General features: G+C 38.5%; 1 protein-coding gene across 2 annotated transcripts in view; it reads left to right on the top strand.

The window, feature by feature from the left end:
• DTHD1 (death domain containing 1) overlaps positions 1–19,393 on the top strand; it is a 64,169-nt gene that overhangs the window by 21,936 nt on the left and 22,840 nt on the right. For both annotated transcript variants that reach the window (XM_017527311.2, XM_037738019.1), the window contains 3 exons: positions 1,922–2,086; positions 3,959–4,248; positions 12,560–12,804. In XM_017527311.2, coding sequence (XP_017382800.2) covers positions 1,922–2,086; positions 3,959–4,248; positions 12,560–12,804 — 700 coding nt within the window. The remainder of the gene's footprint in view (positions 1–1,921; positions 2,087–3,958; positions 4,249–12,559; positions 12,805–19,393) is intronic.

Here is a 19,393-nt window from a genome sequence, read left to right as displayed (position 1 = left end):
TTGGATATTCTGGTGAACAGCATTAATGAATAACAAATGCATTATTTGGCTTAGGTTATGTGACCACTGGTCCTGGGGATAGGGACAGTTCCACCACCCTTGGGAACCTGTCAGTCTCCACAGAAAATTTAGGTTTCTGACAGAAAAAAAGTGAATGTTTGCTATCGGAAAAAAAATACATTTAAGTCATTTCTAGTAAATGATCAACATTCTGGATTCAGTAGGAGTGTAACTTCCTGTGTGAATAAATATTAACTTCCCAGTGTTACAGAATTTACTGTATCTGTAGTTATAACCCAACAGCCTAAAACTAAATGTTGTTTTGTCCCATAAGCTACTAAGTTTAATCTAGCTGATCCCCTGAAGTAACCAATACAGAGTAAGAAGTTTTAAGGCAGCATAATTAGACTAGGTATGTTTTCCCCCAAGATGTTCAGTTATTAGGGACTTTTCTTCCTTTAGTTGTAAGGAACAAATGTTCACTTAAACAAATTCAAGAAAAGAGTTTATTGTGAGGCTACAATAGTTAACATCTGCTTTCTCCATCTCTAGGACTATGTGGACTCTCTCCTCTTGACTTTTCTCTTTTCTCTGTTAGCATCTGTTTTTCCTTCCTGAATAATCTTTCTTCTTAATTTTCATTGACCAAGGTACTACAGAAATGGGATTATGACAAGTTCCAGTCCCTGGGCCATTTAGTCAAATTCCAAAGAAAGATAATCAAATTAACTGGCTGTTGGAAGTTGGTATACTGTTAGTCACATGAGCTATGATTGGGAAAAAATATCACATGGCACATACAGCGAATTTTTTCAGGACCTTTGCATAGGGCAGGCTACACAAGAAGGAAATTTGTTCAAGTAAGCAAATCGGCTTTGCTTGCAGTTGGAAGTAGGGTTAGAATATGAATACTACTTGCGCTCACTACAAGTGCTTTACAAATATTAACTCATTTAATCCTATGTTGTTGGTACTTGTATTAGTCCATTTTCATGCTACTGATAAAGGCATACCCAAGACTGGATACTTTGTAAAGAAAAAGAGGTTTAATGGACTCACCGTTCCACTTGGCTGGGGAGGCCTCAAAATCATGGTGGAAGGTGAAAGGCACGTCTTACATGGCAACAGGCAAGAGAAAATGAGAGCCAAGAGAAATGAGAGACCCCTTATAAAACCATCAGATCTCATGAGACATATTCAGTACCATGAGAACAGTAAGAGGGGAAACTGCCTCCTTGATTCAATTATCTCCTACCAGGCCCCTCCTACATGGGAATTATGGACGCTACAACTCAAAATGAGATTTGGATGGTAATACAGCCAAACCATATCAGTACTATTATTATTTTCATATGATAGGTAAGAAAACAGATACAGAGAAATCAAATAATTTGCCCATGATCATACAGTTCATAAGAGGCAGAGCCAACCAGGGCTTGAAACTGAGCAGGTTTGCTCCTGGATTTGTGCTCCTACCTTTTTTGCTATACAACCACTCTTTGCTATCCTTGAGCATCCGGGTTTACATCAGTGAGTTTATTAATGTTTTTGGATATTCTCTTAAACCTATTTTGCTGATTGCAAAAAGCTTGTCATTCTCCAAAGCTCATCTCAAATATTAGCATTTTCAGTTGGCAAGCTTCCGGAGCCTCTTCCTTCTGCTTCTAAACCACCCTATACATTACTTTAATTATCACACAGATTTCCTTGTGCTGTGATCAGATAATACTGTGTTACTATGTGCTTCTGTAGGACAAGGGTTATATGGTTTGATCTCTGTATTCCTGCTGCAAAGCATAATTACTGGCACATAAATGCTATTATATTATTCACAATGAAAGAATGAATGCATTAAATAAGATTTATACCATGTAAATTATATGTAAATTGTACCAATATCACTTTTGTTACCATTTTATAGGACAAAAGGTGCCTCCATAAGAAAATCTGGAAAAAATACCTCTGAATACTTGAAATTACTGGGATTCAGAAGCCAAGACAGTGGTTGGTTTGGGCTTGATAATGTCATTGTGAAAACCATACAGAGCGGCTTGATATCAGTTGAATTGTATGAACATTTAGAGAGGTAACAGAATTGAAAACAATCAAAGTTGATGATACAATTATGACCTTATGGTCCTAACTGGTGTTCATAGAAATGGAATAGTAAGATTACGTTTTTATTCTTCAAATAGAAATATTAGTTGTTCTTTAGAGGGTACATAAAATGTAAAACAGAATTGATGTGGATATGCTATCTGTAATTTCGTTCGCGATAAACAAGTGCTTCTGGAAACCACTCATAACTAAAGTTTACTTTTACAGGTTTCTGCTAACTCCAAAATAGTTTTAAAATGTTCATTTTGAAATTCCATGGAGATAGTAATTAGCTGTTCGTATTACGCATATCTCATAGCTATGTATAGATCAACGGAATTTGTTACTTCACTGCCCTCATTTTGCTTTCTCATTTCCATGTTCTGTAGACAGCCCATTATGAGAAGAGTTTTGGACAGATTTAAGGTTCAAGAAGAGTAGCCACTCATAAAGAGAGGCGATCATATATCTAAAAATAGCCTTTATTTCATAACGGGAGCTTTTACAGTTACGATTGTGTTGAATCCAGTTTCCTAGGAGTACAGCCTGATATGAAAGGCAAGTGATTACTGAGAGAGAGCTCTTGAGTGAATCCCATAGGGCAAAGGCAGAAGATGGAAAATACGATGGTTTCAGGTGAAGTATTTCTGTAGCCTGACACCTCGGGGGAGCTCTGCAGTGCGAGTACCAAGGCAGCTGGCTTTACATCCCCACATCGTTCAGTGCTTGTCTATGGGTGTGGGGCTGCTCTGGGTGAAGGTCTCTTCTAGGCCAAATCACTGGAGATGAATTTGAGAATGGGCAGCCGAGTCCAGGGAAAGTGTTCTATATTAGTTTGTTTAGGCTGCCGTAACAAAGTGTCACACACTGGGTGGCTCAAACAACAGAAATTTATTGTTTCACAGTTCTGGAGGCCAGAAGGACAAAATCAGGGTACTAGCAGGGTTTGTTCTTTCTGAGAGCTGTGAGATAAGGATCTGCCCAGGCCTTTCTTTTTGTAGATCACCATTTTCCTGGTCTCAGGGTGTTTTCTCCCTATGCATTCCTATGTGTTGAAATTTCCCTCTTTTATGACAGCAGTCATACTGGATTAGGGATGACCCTAATGACCTCACCTTAACCTGATTACCTCTGTAAAGTCCATATCTCCAAATAAGGTCAAATTTTGAGGTACTAGGGGATAGTACTTCAACATATGAATGTGTCTGTGAGTGGGGAGGATGAAAAATAATGCAATCCCTACCGAGGTCCATCTTAGCCATCCTGATCCTTACCTCCTACAGGCACAGATGCATATTTCAATTCCCATTTAATTATGGTATATATTCTGCATCCTATGGAGAGTCAGTAAATTATTGTACTCATCTTTCTCTTCTATATTTTAAATATGCTCTTTTGTAATTCTAATTAAAATATAACTTAAAATATGCTGCCATGTTTAGAGCTGAGCTGAGACTGTATGATTTCTTTGTTTAAGAATATGTTTTAGAATTTAGTTTGATTTGAGCTGGTTTCTTTTTTATTTATTTCTTGTTTTAATAGAGATTGAGTTTTGCCATGTTGCCCAGGCTGGTGTTGAACTTCTAGGCTCCAGTGATCCACCTTCCACGACCTCCCAAAGTGCTAGGATAGGCGTGAGCCATTGTGCCAGGCATGAGCCATTGTGTCTAGCCTGAGCCGGTTTCTTGATGGCTAAGAGTTTCTTTACAATCATTAACGAATCTAACCTGTTGGCCTTGAGAATACTTGATTTTAAAAGACATCTGTTTGATAATGGCTCTTTTCTTGGGTGTTATTGTATATCAGTGATGTTCTTGACATTGCATTTTTCCCATGGGTCTCACCTCTTTCTTCCATGCAGGTTTATTGTACTTCACCTCTCTTCCACCATGGACAATAGTCATTTGGTTACTTTTGTGAAATCTTTAGAGGAAGCCATGCTCAGCACCACTGCCTGCATAGTACTGTCTCACCAGAAGGACAATCCACATAGAATAGCTGTTTTAGTGGTGCCTTCTAAAGATTTAAGCCAGGTGCTTAAGAACCTGCGCTTGGAAGGGTTTGGGGGACCTCCAGAGCCATCTCACCATTTCCAAGTTGGAGAAGGAGAACAACTTCTTTTAAGATTTACTGGAAACATATTTGCTTCAAGTAAGTATAAAGACATTTTAAAATATATTTTATGGGCTATAAACCACAAGCTCTTCAGAACAGTTTGCTAAACTTGTGTTACTAAGGAAACCTTCAGAGGATTGACAAGGGACTTCAGGAAGTAGGAAGAAAAATAGACTTATTTATTATACTTCTTCCGTTCCCATTTCTTTATTCTCTACTTAGGGAATGCATGTTCCGTTACGGGAAGATTCTAAGTGACACTTTTTAGAAATAGCCTTCTCCATAGTTACTATGTGAGTCCAAGCTAGGAACATCTCTTTCCTACAACAATAAAATTGCCTTCTAAGTGCTTCCATTATTGGCCACATGAAATCAATTACCATGTGTTAATAAGAGCGATCATTTAAAAACATAAATCATACTGTATAATACCAGTGATTACAATTGTATTTTTACCTCCCATTCTTTCTAAAATAATACATTCAAACTCTTTAAGGTGTTCTACAAAGAATCTAACCTGGGGTCAGTGGACTCCCAAAGGATGGATGAGTAGATCTACATTTCAATGTAATTGCCATATTTGTAATCCCATGTATTTTATTTTATATTTTTCAAAGACTACTCTGAGAATCAATGGACAGTTTTCACCAAATTCGAAAGGACCCTATGGCAAATAAATTAAATAAATTAAGAATAATTGATCAAGGCCAGGTGCAGTGCTCACACCTGTAATGCCAGCACTTTGGGAGGCCAAGGTCAGGAGTTCGAGACCAGCCACCAACATGGTGAAATCCTGTCTCTACTAAAAATTAAAAAAAATATATTAGCTGGGTGTGGTGGTGGGTGCCTGTAATCCCAGCTACTGGGAGGCTGAGGCAGAAGAATCACTTGAGCTCAGGAGGCGGAGGTTGCAGTGAGCTGAGATTGCACACTGCATTCCAGCCTGGGTGACAGAGCGAGACTCCATCTCAAAAAAAAAAAAAGAAAAAAAAAATTGATCTAAGTATCTAAATGGCATACCTTGCCTACTTCTTTTCCCATATTTATCTACTGCTATTTTTGTTTTCACTCTAAATCTTATCACAATTAGGAAGTATTTAATTACTTTATTTGCTTTTTGTTCATATAGTTATGCTGTGTCCTTTACCTTTCACTGGAATGAAAACTCCATGAGGGCAAGGACCATGTCTTTCTTGTTAATATATCCTCCGAGCCTGGTATATACAAAGCTTCTCTTTTTTTCTTTACAAAATGCTTCATTTTTGATATCAACCCACATAAACATTGATACAAGTAATGTATTGGCAGTTAATGTACACTTTAATCAAATACACTGAAGAAATACCATCAACTGATAAATAAACTATCATCTTCATTTTCTTTTGTACAACGTTTGACAGACTTATGTCTAGAGAGTGAGTTCAACAATGAGTTTTTCAGCCCTTGTAGTCGCTAGTGTCTATTGTTGCCATCTTTATATCTATGTGCATCTAAGGTTTAGCTCCCACTTATAAGAACGGCAGTATTAGGTTTTCTGTTTCTCCATTAATTTGCTTAGAATAATGGCTTCCACTTGCACAATTTTGTTGCAAAGGACATGGTTCTGTTCTTTTTTTGGGCTCTGTGGTATTCCATGGTGTATATGTACCATATTTTCTTTATCCAGTCTACTGTTGATGGGCACCTAGGTTGATTCCATGACATTACTATTGTAAATAGTGCTGCAATGAACATGCAAATGCATTTGATAAATGCATATATGGCAGTGACGAATAAAGAAGTGAAGGCATTGATGAGACTAAAGAGATCAAAGGAACGAGGTGAAGAGAAGAGGAAGAAAAAGAACATGAAGGGAAATCCTCTGTGTGGGANAGTCTACTGTTGATGGGCACCTAGGTTGATTCCATGACATTACTATTGTAAATAGTGCTGCAATGAACATGCAAATGCATTTGATAAATGCATATATGGCAGTGACGAATAAAGCAAGCAGAATGATGAATATGAGAGGTGGCAGGGGACATTAGAGAAGTGAAGGCATTGATGAGACTAAAGAGATCAAAGGAACGAGGTGAAGAGAAGAGGAAGAAAAAGAACATGAAGGGAAATCCTCTGTGTGGGAATAGAGAGCAAAAGTTCTTTGACAGAGTTGTCATCACAACTATTTTTTTTTTCACTAAGTCAATACCTTCCTCTTTCTAACTTCTTGCCCTGTGGTGGAATAGAATCTAACAGGTGTGTTTGTGAAAGTGAGGTGAGAGGGAAAATTAAGGACAGTTTTTTTGAAGATTTCTGTCCCAGGAGGTTTTCTTCACACTTGACTTGAGGAGATGTGCTCTGTTTATTTATAAATTAATATAGATCCCATTTAATTTTCTTATGTTGATTTTCTCTCTGAATCAGGAAATAGCTCAAAGCCTCATTGGTTCTTTTTTTGCTTCAAAAAAGGGACAAAGTGTGAAGCTGATGCTGCCCTCCCCGCTTTTTTGATATCTCAGGAATAAGTGAGACCTAAAGTGTCCCGATTTTAAGTGTCTATTCTACTCTCACATACTGGATCTTGGCATCAGAGCCAGATGACAGGACTTAGTGAGCAAATGACAAGGATGGCAGAGAAGTGGGCAGGGAAGAGAGAGGAGGGAGAGGAAGGAAGGAGGAAAGAGGCCCCTTCCTACTTGGCTTCCGGAGCAGAAACCACACTGCTCACCCTGGAGAAATCTCTCTAATGAGACAGTCAACAACCAGAAGTGTCCCACCCAAACCAATGATGCAATTGATTTTCCTGTACTACTGTGGACAGCAGCTGTATTTACCAACCACCCTAAACAGGAGTGCATTACTGTTCTACTCACAAGCAATGGTACCGAGTATCCCACTGCCTGCAGCGGAGACTGGGGAGCACGTGCTAAACCAAGAGCAGCCAAGGCAGCTGGCACCTGTGCGATTCCTCCCTATAAGGGATGGTGAAGTATTCATCTTCATTTAAGGAAAATGCGTCAGGCAGGATGCCCAGATCTTGCTTTGCTTTTCCTAAGGAGAAAGGCTGAGATCTGGAGCCTGACTGGGTTTTTCTCTGCCTAAGAGGAACAAGATCCTCAGTAAAGAATTGGTACCTCATCCTGATAAAAGAATTGATCCATCTTTTTATCAGGGCCTAGGGTTGTCTCCGTGAATATCAAAAAGATAAAGCTAGAGACTTTGACTGGAGGGTTGTCCTTGCCCTCCCCACCCCCACCCTCATGCCCACTTCTCTCCTGCTGTATCTTCAGATCTCACCTCAGTGATCATGTTCCAAGAAGCTATCCTTCCAGATTATGAGATCTGATTTTATTTTTTAATAGCTTTATTATGCTTTTGCAGATCTTCCTTTTTCTCTTTGGGGCCTTTGTCACATGCAATTTTCTATTCGTTCATCTAATCGTTTGATCAATGCCAGTTTCTCCGACCACAGTCCCATCCGTGGAGGCACTGTCCTGTTGGCGGGCAGCATTCAGTCCCCAGCACCTAGGACAGAGCCTGACAGTTAGAAGAAACTCAGTATTCATTGAAAGAAATAAAGACTAGAGTTTAGAAAAGTACATTATGGTATTAAGTACAATGAAAAGTATTTAAAACTTTAATAAATTTAGATTACGGCCTTTTGAGAAATGCCAATATCTCTCTATTCACTTACATAGAATATATATGTACACACACACACACACACACACACACACACACACACACACACACACATATATAAATTTACCTTTTCAGTGAAGGTCACGGGACATGGACTGTATTTCTGTTTCTAATAGGAAGAAAGATGGATAGGCACATCCTTTGTTTTGTGTGTGTGTGTGTGTGTGTGTGTGTGTGTGTGTGTGTGTGAGATGGAGTTTCGCTCTTGTTACCCAGGCTAGAGTGCAATGGCGTGATCTCGGCTCACCGCAACCTCCGCCTTCCGGGTTCAAGCCATTCTCCTGCCTCAGCCTCCTGAGTAGCTGGGACTACAGGCACGCACCACCATGCCCAGCTAATTTTTGTATTTTTAGTAGAGATGGGGTTTCATCATGTTGACCAGGATGGTCTCGATCTCTCGACCTCGTGATCCACCTGCCTCGGCCTCCCAAAGTGCTGGGATTATAGGCGTGAGCCACCACGTCTGGCTGTGTCCTTTGGTTTTTAAAATGGTTTTGGTATTCTTCTGGAAACAAGCTACAGCAAGCTTTCATTATCTAGGTTAGAGCTGTGTTGTCAGTTTAGCACTTGGATTTTTGCATGATATCCAAGCCCCCACTGCACATAACTTCCAGAAAGTGTTTTAAAATGATTTTATGTAATGACACCTTAGCATCATCCATAACACCTAGTAATGCCCTGTGAGGTCTGTCTTTTAAAGTTGCCCTGAATACCCTTTGGCCTAGGGAAGCGATTTTTCTAGATATTCTATAGGATGTATCTCTACAACTATATAATAACCATTCTTTAATTCGCTCAACAAAAATTTGTTGACCTTATGTATATTAAAGTCTAATGAAGAAAGACAGAGAATAAGCAAATAAGTAACTAAAATGCATAGCTTCATTTGGGCCGAAAAGTGAATTATAGAATAAAGCAGGGAAAAGATAGGGGGATCTTAGGGGTGTAGCAGGCTTGTGGTTTTGTTTCAGGGAAGATCTTTCTGGAAAACTGACACTTAAAAAAAGTCTCTAAGCTGGTGAGGAAGCAAGCCATAATCCTACCTCAGGGGAGTTTGTCCCAGGCAGAGGGATTGCCAGTGCCAATGAACTCAGGCAAAATCTTGCCTTGTGTGTGTGAGGAACATCAGGAGCCTGAGATGGCTGGATCAGAGGGAGAGAGGAAAGGTTGTGGGAGATGAGGTGAGAACTGGTCATGCCTTGCAGGCATTGGAAAGACTGCCTTTCATGCTGAGTGACTTCAGGAAACATGAAGGGTTCTCAACAGAGAAGTGATCTGAGTTAGATTATAACTGAGTTGAGAATAGACTTTAGAGCAAGAGGAGAAACAAGGAGACCCGTTATTGTTTAATTGCAGTAAAGCAGGCAAAAGATGGCATGGCTTAGAGGTAGAGCTGGTGGGGAGTGGGTTAGAATGTAGAAATACACTGAGCCAGGGGTTCTCATAGGGTTTTTCTGGTTTCCCGGACTGCTAGCTCTTTCATTTTTTTATCTGACTTTTCTTTTCTTTCTTTTTTCTTTCCTTTTTTTTTTTTTTGAGACAGAGTCTTACTCTGTCATCCAGGCTGGAGTGCAGTGGCACAATCTCAGCTTACTGCAACCTCCACCTCCCAGGTTCAAGTGATTCTCCTTCCTCAGGTTCCTCAGTAGCTGAGATTACAGGTGCCTACCACCATGCCTGGGTAATTTTTGTATTTTTTTTTAGTAGAGATGGGGTTTCACCATGTTGGCCAGCTGGTCTTGAACTACTGACCTCAAGTGATCCACCTGCCTTGGTCTCCCAAAGTGCTGGGATTACAGGCGTGAGCCACAACGCCTGGCCTATCTGATTTTTCTAAGCAAAAATATTTATTCTTACATTTGTATTTTCTATGTAATCAATGTAAAATATTAAATGCCTATTATTGAGAAGAAATGTATTGCTCTAAGTGACATCTAGTAATCCATATAATATAAGCAAATTCTGAAAATTTTTATATGAAAAGTATTTACTAGATAGCTACTATCTCAAGATAATTCTAGGGGCCTATATATGTAATATGTTTTCAAAATATCAGCTAATGGTTGATTTTATACTTTGGGTATGGAATGAATGAGTTTTGCTTTTATTTCTCCTTTAAATATGCCAGTGAGGGAGAAAAAGAAAATATAGTGCAATTTCTTCAGGCTACTTCTTTTTTATTTATTTATTTTTTTGTTCAGGGACCAGGGGTCTTTAAAATATATTATTGTGCCTTAACAACAATGAAACTCCAACTTTAAAAAAGTACATAATGTTTTTTGTTTATAACATGAAGATTATGCTATTTATTGCAAGTAAATTGTCAATAATTTCATCCCTACTTCATATGTGATCTTTGGAGAGTTGCCCTAGAGATCTTTATTTTTAAAAATTGCTATACATTTTAGGTCTGAATTGAACTAATGTGGCCACATGTCACCCACAATCTTTATATCCTGTGCATAAATCATTTTTTATGAATAATTGTACACTTGGCAGGAAGTATAAGATCCTTCAAGGGATAGAAGGAGAAATTTACTAATTGGCATTCCACAGGAACCAAAGTAGTAAAATTTTTCTTGATAGCTCTCTAGTAGTATGCAAACAGAAGTTAGCTAGGTGTTACTCCAGTGAGCTGGAAACTCCAATTTACCTAATTTACTATTTAGAGAACATTTAAATGACCCCAAATAATCTACTTTTTTTTTTTTTAACCAAGGCGAGATTCTCTTAAGAAGGGAAACTCTGGCTAATTCCTCTCCTAGGGATTTGTTCTTTTTGTTGCTGTTATTATTGTTTTTCAAGTAGCCAGGTTGCCTCTCAAATAAAATCTTTTGCAAAGGGATCTACTCCTACACCTTCTGTAATCTGGAGCTATTCTATTTCTAGATTTAACTGAACTTTAGAAAAATCACCAAAGTTACCTCAAGCAGTCAAGACAGACAGAAGGGTGGTGATGTCATCTATATCTCTCAATGAAGCCTTTGTTCGCTAGGCAAAATGAAAAGTTTTCCATGAGGGAGAACTCTGGGAGAACTGTATGCTGTCCTACAGTAGGAGAAGGAAGTTTCCATGTCGACATAAAAGCTTCATCTTGGCCAGGCGCATTGGCTCATGCCTGTAATCCTAGCACTTTAGGATGCCAAGGAGAGGGTATTGCTTGTCCTCTGGAGTTTGAGACCAGCCTGGGCAACATGGTGAAACCCCATCTCTATAATAAAAAACAACAACAAAACAAAATTAGCTAGGCATGGTAGCACACATGTGTAGTCCCAGCTGCTTAGAAGGCTGAGGTGGGAAGATGTCTTGAGCTTGGGAGGTGGAGGTTTTAGTGACTTGAGTTCATGCCACTTGCACTCACTCCAGCCCAGGTGACAGAGTGAGATTCAGTCTCAAAAAAAAAAAAAAAAAAAGAAAACCCAAAACATTTTATCTTAACATTTCTTTAAACAGTCTGAGGGTTTTTGTTTGTTTGTTTGTTTTGCATGCAAATTCAAAACAGTAGAAGAATCCTGCCTCTTATCATTTGCTAGCATTGCTGTCATTTATTGAGCACTTATTGTGTGCCAGGTCCTATGACAACCATTTTATCCATATTTTCCCATTTCACTTCCAAAACAATCCCTGGAGGTAAGTTTTATTTCTGCTTTTTTAAGGATAAAGAAGCTAAGGCTCTAAGAAGCTCAGAGATATGAAAATATGGACAAATATTACCAAATACACAAATCATATAGACTGTACTTGAACCTAGATCTATACCTCCAAGACATATTAAGTGCTACATTATAGGTTTCTACAAATTTTACAAATGGTTATGCAGACATTTATTTCCTTAGGAAACATGGTAGTGTTTATTCCACTGTTGAAATAACAAGGTAAAATATCCTGATTGTCATGGTAAAACCCAAGGAATGAAAGGTTATATTCACAAAAGCTCTAGAATTTTTAGTAAGTAGTTGATAAAACTTTTATGTATTATCATTTTAGGAGAACCTGTCAGGTTTTCATAGAAATTTTAACAACTATTCAATAGCAATTCAATAACTATTCATGAACAAAATTAATAACTATGACACCTGAAAGTTCTAGAACAACACTGTCCATTTCCACAATTGTGGAATTGTTTTATATCTGTGTTGTTCATTAGTACCCATTATACCTACTCAATCATTGAGATTTTTAAATGTGTTTAGACTGACTGAGGAGTTTAATTTAATTTTATTTACTGTTTATTAATTTTCATTTAAACTTAAATAGCCGCATGTTATGGAAGAGTGCAACTCTAGAATGTCTATTGTGAGGTCACAATAGGAATAGTTAGGGGAAAGGAGAAAGATAATTTTCAAAGGGTGAAATGTTGCAAAAGCTGAATATTTCTAGTAGTTTCTGGTTATACAAAAAATGGAATAGAGAAAGAAAAGCTAAATATATTTGATTTAGAAGCAGCCAGAGAGCACCTGGCCCAACAACCGTTGAGAAATCTTTTGAGTAATCTGCATGGTCTCTGCCTGTCGCTCCTTTGTCAGGTTATATTATGGCAAAAGATAATGATACAAAAAACCTTTAATCATGTTTTTAAAATAAAATAATTATTTTGATTTTTAAAAATTAAGTAAGACAAAGTGACACATCTTAATGATAACAAATGCATTTTACTCCTGTCTAGGCAATGGGAAGGATTATGGAAAAGACTACACACTGATTTTTCACTTGCAAAGAAAACCTAGGCTGGAACTGCAAATCAAAGAAGTGGATGAATTTGGAAACTATAGCTGCCCTCATTATAAAGGCACCATTGTCGTTTATAAAGTACCTAAAGGAAAGATAGCTCCCAACTTGAATCAATCTCTCGTAATTAATGAAAATCTTTCTCAGTTGCCAATTTGCAAATTACCATTGAGATTGCCAAAGGTGAGTTATTTTACTTTTCTAATTACTATATTTTGTTAATTATTTATAATTCTGTAACACAATCAGTTTTGCAGGCACAGAGACACATACAGTTGAAAGAAAAGGTAAGAGTAGGGTTAATAAAGAAGGAGTAGGCAGGTCCGATTTTAGATTTTTAGGTCCAATTCTAGAGTATTAGAATACATGTTAGGATTTCTTCTTTTCTCATATTCGCCTGTCTAACAAGAATACTTCAGATTGGTCTGGTCCTCACAGCATATTGTTGCTAACTATGAAAATAGTGTCATTCATTTTCTGTAACAGCATCTGAGTCACTGGGAAATTATTTATGAAAATAATACATTTCAGAGCACATCATTTTAAGGCAAAGTCATGGTGAGGAAAAAAATGACCTCAAAAAATTTACATTGAAACTTACGAGATTCTGCATGTTTGTCTCATGAGTTATGCGTGCCTGAAATTCTTACTCATGTAAGAAGGTAGTATTATTTCTTTGAACATGTCAAACACAAATAAATACATTTTATTGCTGTGTATTACAATTTCTATGACATAGTGCTTCTCTAAATGAATTTATAATCCAGTGGATAAGTACACAAAACATATACACAAAATTACGTTGCAAGATAGTAACTGATTGGAGTTACATTTAGATTATATGAACAGTGGTACTAATAGTTGGTACTAGATGATACTAATAGCTGTTCAGAGAAGGGAAATGGCTTTTCTACAAAATGTTTGTGGCATTTTATCTGAGCTTTGTAAGTTGCTGGATTCAGTCAGTGGAAAAGTAGAAAAAAGGCAAGTCAGAGGGAGAAAATAGAATACATTTGACTGGGGTGGTAGGCATAGCTTAGCAGGAATTCACAGTTTGTGTAATAACCGTTGTAATAATGACTAATATGCCAAAGGCCTTTCAAACACTTTACATGCATTGTATCATTAAGTCCTCAAAAAATCCTACAATACATAATTGCTCTTATTTTTAGGGGAAACTGAGGTACAGAAATTTTAGGCAACTTGCCCAGGTTCTCATAGCCAAGTAAATGGCAGAGAGCTAAAATTCAGACCCAGGAAACCTGCTTTCTGTGTGTTGAACAGCTATTATGCTGTCACTTAGCACATAATGCTAGGATTGTTAGTCAAAGACACAAGGTGGATTTTAGGGCATCTAGGTTCACCTTTGACAGTGTGTGACATCTATACTATGCTTTTGTATAAAGATAATATTAGAAATATTTAACAAATGATATGACCTGACACCAACCGGTCAAATTGAAAGCAGCCTACAGTGGAGAGGAAGAAGTTCTTGATGGCACTAACTTTATTTGCTGGTTTTTGGGGAGATCCCAGGGTCCCTGGGTGGCATGCGTAAGTAGAGGAATTTATTAAGCCATTGATACTAAAAATGACATTTTGATGACAGTATAGCCATACTGGTGTACATTCACTATCAGATTTGCTTCTGGGCATTTTCATTTCCACCATAAGACTCTGCACCATATGGCTGTTATCCATGCATGGGGCACTTTTCCCTGAGATAGTCTCATAGCTGCTGCTTCCTCATTCAAGCCTAATCTCAGATGTCACTTGTTATTCTTGTTCCCTTATCTCCTAATCTGAAGTCACTTTTTAACTTGCTACCCTTTTTCTATGTACTTCCTAATATTCATCACTGATATGTTTAGATTCATTTATTTGTTCATGTATTTTCTATTTTCCTTTGCTTCTTTAAAAAGCAAACTCCATGAATGAAGGATTCTGTCTATTATGTCCAGGTTCCTTCTTCTGTGACAGAATAGTGCCTGGCACATAGAAGGCACCCTCATTATCTGTGACTCGGTGAATAAGGGGAGGTCTATAGCTTTCTTTAAAAGTTTAAGAACTGTTGACTTGAAGGAATACTCAAATTCTATGTTTTGTAGTTGAGAGCCTGATCCTGCAAACTCTTAACTGGGAGGCTAAGGCATCGATGCGGATGGAGCGGAGAGGTGTAAGGGCCGCTCTCCAGGAAGCTCAGTTGGCACATTACTTCCAGAAAGCCCCATGTTGCTCTGCTGGTATGAGAGGCTGAAAGGGAGACAAGCCAGGGACGGTGGAATTCTCTGGCAAGAGATAGTAAGGGCCTTACTGGGATGATGGCAGACCATGGAAAGAAAGATCCTTATGTAAGAGAGGACAGACATGAAGTCCAAAACTGTGATAGGAATTCAGCTTTCATTTATTAGTGTTTTCTCTGTTGGCCTGACTTTATAAAATTAGCCAAATTAGTCAAGACAAATTAGCTAATTAGCTAAGACAGATAATTTAGGGGTTTCCATAGATTTTTCTCAGTAAAAGCCTGTGTTTACAATTGTCCAGTACGTTTGCATCAGCTTCTCCTCTGCTTTGATTCTGGTACACCACTCCCTACCTACCAGCCTGAGCAATTCTTCCTGAACCTCGTTTACATCGGTGCTTAAGCGCAAGCTCTCCTAGGAAGCCTTCCCTTACTCCTCCTATGTACCGGGTTAAGTGTTCCTGCTATATGCAGCTAAAGCACTTTGTACTTGCCTTTTCACTGTAGTTACCACATTTCATGACAATCACTTGCTTGTTTCCTTCCCTTGCTGCTGTAATGGCTTTTTGGGAAGTCTATTTTTTAAAATATTTTTTCTAATCACCCCCCCGTGAAGTTTTATTATCACAGATATACTGTGTGTCTGTTTATGTACTATATATTTATCTGTGTGTTATACATCTAAAAGAGTAAGTCTTTTTGTGTCTCACCCAAGGACGAATTTTCTTTCCCTGGGGTGACATTATCAAAACTGAGAATGCAGGCAATGAACCGCACAGGCACGGACACTGTCCCACTCAGCTCTGTATGGCCAGGGCAGACAGATAGTACACGCTTGATAAATATTTGTGACTAATAATATGAGCAAGATAATTTCTGCACACCTTACGCTTACTCAACCTTGAAATCGATAATCCTGAAACGATATTGGCATATTTAAAAATAGTACATTTAAACGTCTGCTGCCTTTCATAGATGAATCTACTGCCAATATGCCATCTGTGCTTTCTTCTTATCCCAGACGGTTTGTACAGGGCTTTCCAGATTTACTCTCTGAGCCCTTTCTTGTGCCCAAACTCTTCAGAAATAAGTTTGTCAGGTTGAAACAGAATCTGTGGCTGTGGGAACTTTTTGCTTTTCAAACTAGTATAACAAAATGGGAATTGAAACCATGACCTTTATTTTGCAAGATGAGACTTATTTCATAACGTTCAGAATTTAAAAAATTTGCCTTAACCAAGCAGTATTAGAATGTGCTATTTTTCAGAAATGGAAGTAGCCCAATATAGCAGTAGCTTGGCATTAATGAATGTGACACTATTTGGATATTTACACATATAGCCTAAAATAGGTGAAGGTATTTGTGAAAATTCAAAGTGCTTTATACACAGAGAACAAGCAGCAAATATTTACATATGTGTGTATAGGCATAGTACCACACACATAATTAAAAAGTGTCATGTTAATATACTGTGTCTGATTCATAAAGATGAGAAGACATATTACTTTTTAGTTCATACTTGGGAGGATCTCTCTTCTCTTATTCTTCAGAGTCTGTAGTTCATTCATTCATATATTAATTAATTCAACAAACAGTGTATCCCAAAGGCTCAGTATATAGTGGTATTCTGGTATGTAGGGTCTTATTATTCCCTTTCTTTTTTATAGCATGTTTTCAACCCAGAGGCAGAGTTATCCCTTAAAGCAGGAGTCCCCAGTCCCTGGGCCATGAAATGGTAGCAGTTCGTGGCCTGTTAGGAACCAGGCTGCACAGCAGGAAGTGAATGGTGGGCAAGTGAGCAATGCTTCATCTGTATTTACAGCCACTCAGCATTGCTTCCATAACTGCCTGAGCTCTGCTCCCTGTCAGATCAGTGGTGGCATTTGATTCTTGTAGGAGAGCAAACCCTATTGTGAACTGCACCTGCAAGCGATCTAGGTTGCATGCTTCTTATGAGAATCGAATGCCTGACCTATCACTGTCTCCCATCACCCCTACATGGGACCATCTAGTTGCAGGAAAACAATCTCAGGGCTCCCATTAATTCTAAATGACAGCATATAATTACTTGATTATATATTACAATGTAATAATTATAGAAATAAACTGCACAATAAATGTGACTTACTCGAATCAACCCGAAACCATTCCTCCAACACAGAAAAATGTTCTTCTATGAAACTGGTTCCCGGTGCCAAAATAGTTGGGGACTACTGCCTTAAAGTATCAGTCAAATTGTCTCATGCTTCTGCTCCTTCAGTGGCTCCCAGCTTCTCTGTCAACTTGGCCCTCACTGACTCCAGGGCCTTCTGTGTTCTACTCTCCTCTCACTTATTCAACCACAATGGCCTTGAGTTTTTGGAATATGCCACACCTGCTTCCACTTTTGGTCTTTGTTAGTGATTCCCCTTGCCTGGAGTGTTCTTCCATCAGATACCTGCATGTCTATTACCCTTACCCCCTTCACTTCTTTGCTGAATCTTCACCTTCTCTCTGTGGTTTGCCCCGATTCTATTTAATGTTGCAATCTACTCTTACCCCTACAACCTGACACTCCTAATCCTCTTTAATCTGCCCTAATATTTTTCCTCTAAATCATTTCTCCATTTTTACATGTACTTCTTCATTTGTAGATTTCTTGTAAAAAAAAAAAAAACTCTCTATTCCATAACTAGAATGTAAACTCCGTGAAGACAGGGAACATTTTTTTGTTCACTGCCAAATCACAAGTACCTAGAATGGTGTCAGGCATGTTAGATGCTCAATAAACATGAGTGAATGAGTATTTATAAATAGAACTTGCATTTTATGGACCAAAAATGTGAGGAGGAAAGTGAAAAGTACCAAGGAAGAAAATAAATTAGCATTAGAGGATGGACGGAATTGGTGGTGTGAGCTGGTAGGTGGGATGGCTAGGGAAGACCTCACTGCGGAGGGAACTATTGGGCAGAGGAGCAACCAGTGACCAGAACCTTCCTGTATGGCCAGGAGAGCATCCAAATGGGAGAGGCCGAAGACTCTGAGATGGGGATATGCTTCAAGTCAGGGACTCGAAGGAAGGCTGTGATGGTCAGCACGCATGTGAGGGCTACAGAAAGATGATGAGGTTTCTAAGATTGGAAGGGTCCTGGTGATACTTCATATTCCATGCAATCTTCAGAAAATGATCCCACAAACAATATATTTGAAAATATGTGCTTGACAAGAATATTGATTCACCACTAAATCTCTCTCAAGTTGTGCCTCAGCCTTTCTCCTTTCACAGAATGTTTAAGTAAATTCAGTTCACACTGTACATAATTGTACTTTGGCAGAAACAAGGCCAGTTTTAAAAAAATCCTCAAAGGATTTTTAGGTGGAAGGAAGTGGAGAGAATATTGCATGTGTGTGCGCGTCTGAAGTCACACCAGATAGGTGACTATAGGCCATTTGCTTATTTGTGCTAGCTTGGGTTGTGACTGCCTTTGGCTCCTTCTGCCAACTTGGAGGTTTTGCTTTGAAGAAAAGAAGGACTCCAGATCGAGGCTGGAGTTTCCCAGTGAAACCTAACCCACATATTTACGTAAGCCATCTGTTGACCCGAGATTTGCTTAGCCTGAACTTCCTGATTCTTTTTTTTTTTTTTTTTAACTGAACTCTTGACATGTGATTTCTAGTAAATAATGATATGGCTTCAGCACTTTCTTTCTCACTGCATTAAATGACTTGCTGTGTCAAAGGGAGGAAGCAGGCAGATGGTAGTGCAGGAATCAGGTCATTGGAATCACCACTTTCACCACTTTGGATTTCATTACCATCTCACTGCTGATAAATTTTTTTCCTGTATCATTTTTTTTTCTAACAATATGAAATACCAAAGCAATTTTGACTAGATAAATGAGATGATCCTGAACCATTCAAAATAGTTACTTCCACAGCATGTTAATTCTGCTCAGACTTCCCAGTTGCAGTAATTTTACAAAATTATATTAGGGTTCAAGGATAAAATGGAACTTATTATGTTATTGCTAGGTACTTTAAAAAGCAGATTGAAAGAGCACATTAGAAAAAAGCTCTATAAGAAAAATCAGGATTTTGTTTTGTTATGTTGTGTTATTGCTGTGGTTTTTGAGGGAATAGTGGACACATTGTGATTAAGTTTTCTGTAACATAGTGTCATGCTTTCTGTACTAGAGTTAATTCCAGGAACATGTTTGGTGCTTCATGTCCCTTCCCCTATCAATTATAGAAGAAAGCCACTAGGATTTTAGTAAATAAAAATATTATGTTAGGTCAGGGGCAGTGGCTTATGCCTGTAATCTCAGCACTTTGGGAGGCAGAGGCAAGCAGATCACAAAGTCAAGAGATTGAGACCATCCTGGCCAACATGGTGAAACTCTGTCTTTACTAAAAATACAAAAATCAGCTGGGAGTGGTGGTACATGCCCATAGTCCCAGCTACTCTGGAGGCTGAGGCAGGAGGCGGAGGTTGCAGTGAGCCGAGATGGTGCCATTGCACTCCAGCCTGGTGACCGAGCAAGGCTCCCTAT

This window comes from Cebus imitator, unplaced genomic scaffold (assembly GCF_001604975.1).
Source record: "Cebus imitator isolate Cc_AM_T3 unplaced genomic scaffold, Cebus_imitator-1.0 Scaffold47, whole genome shotgun sequence".
Classification (NCBI taxonomy): Eukaryota; Metazoa; Chordata; class Mammalia; order Primates; family Cebidae; genus Cebus; species Cebus imitator.
The sequence above is the reverse complement of the archived record's forward strand: the minus strand, read 5'-3'. Positions and strand labels throughout refer to the sequence as shown.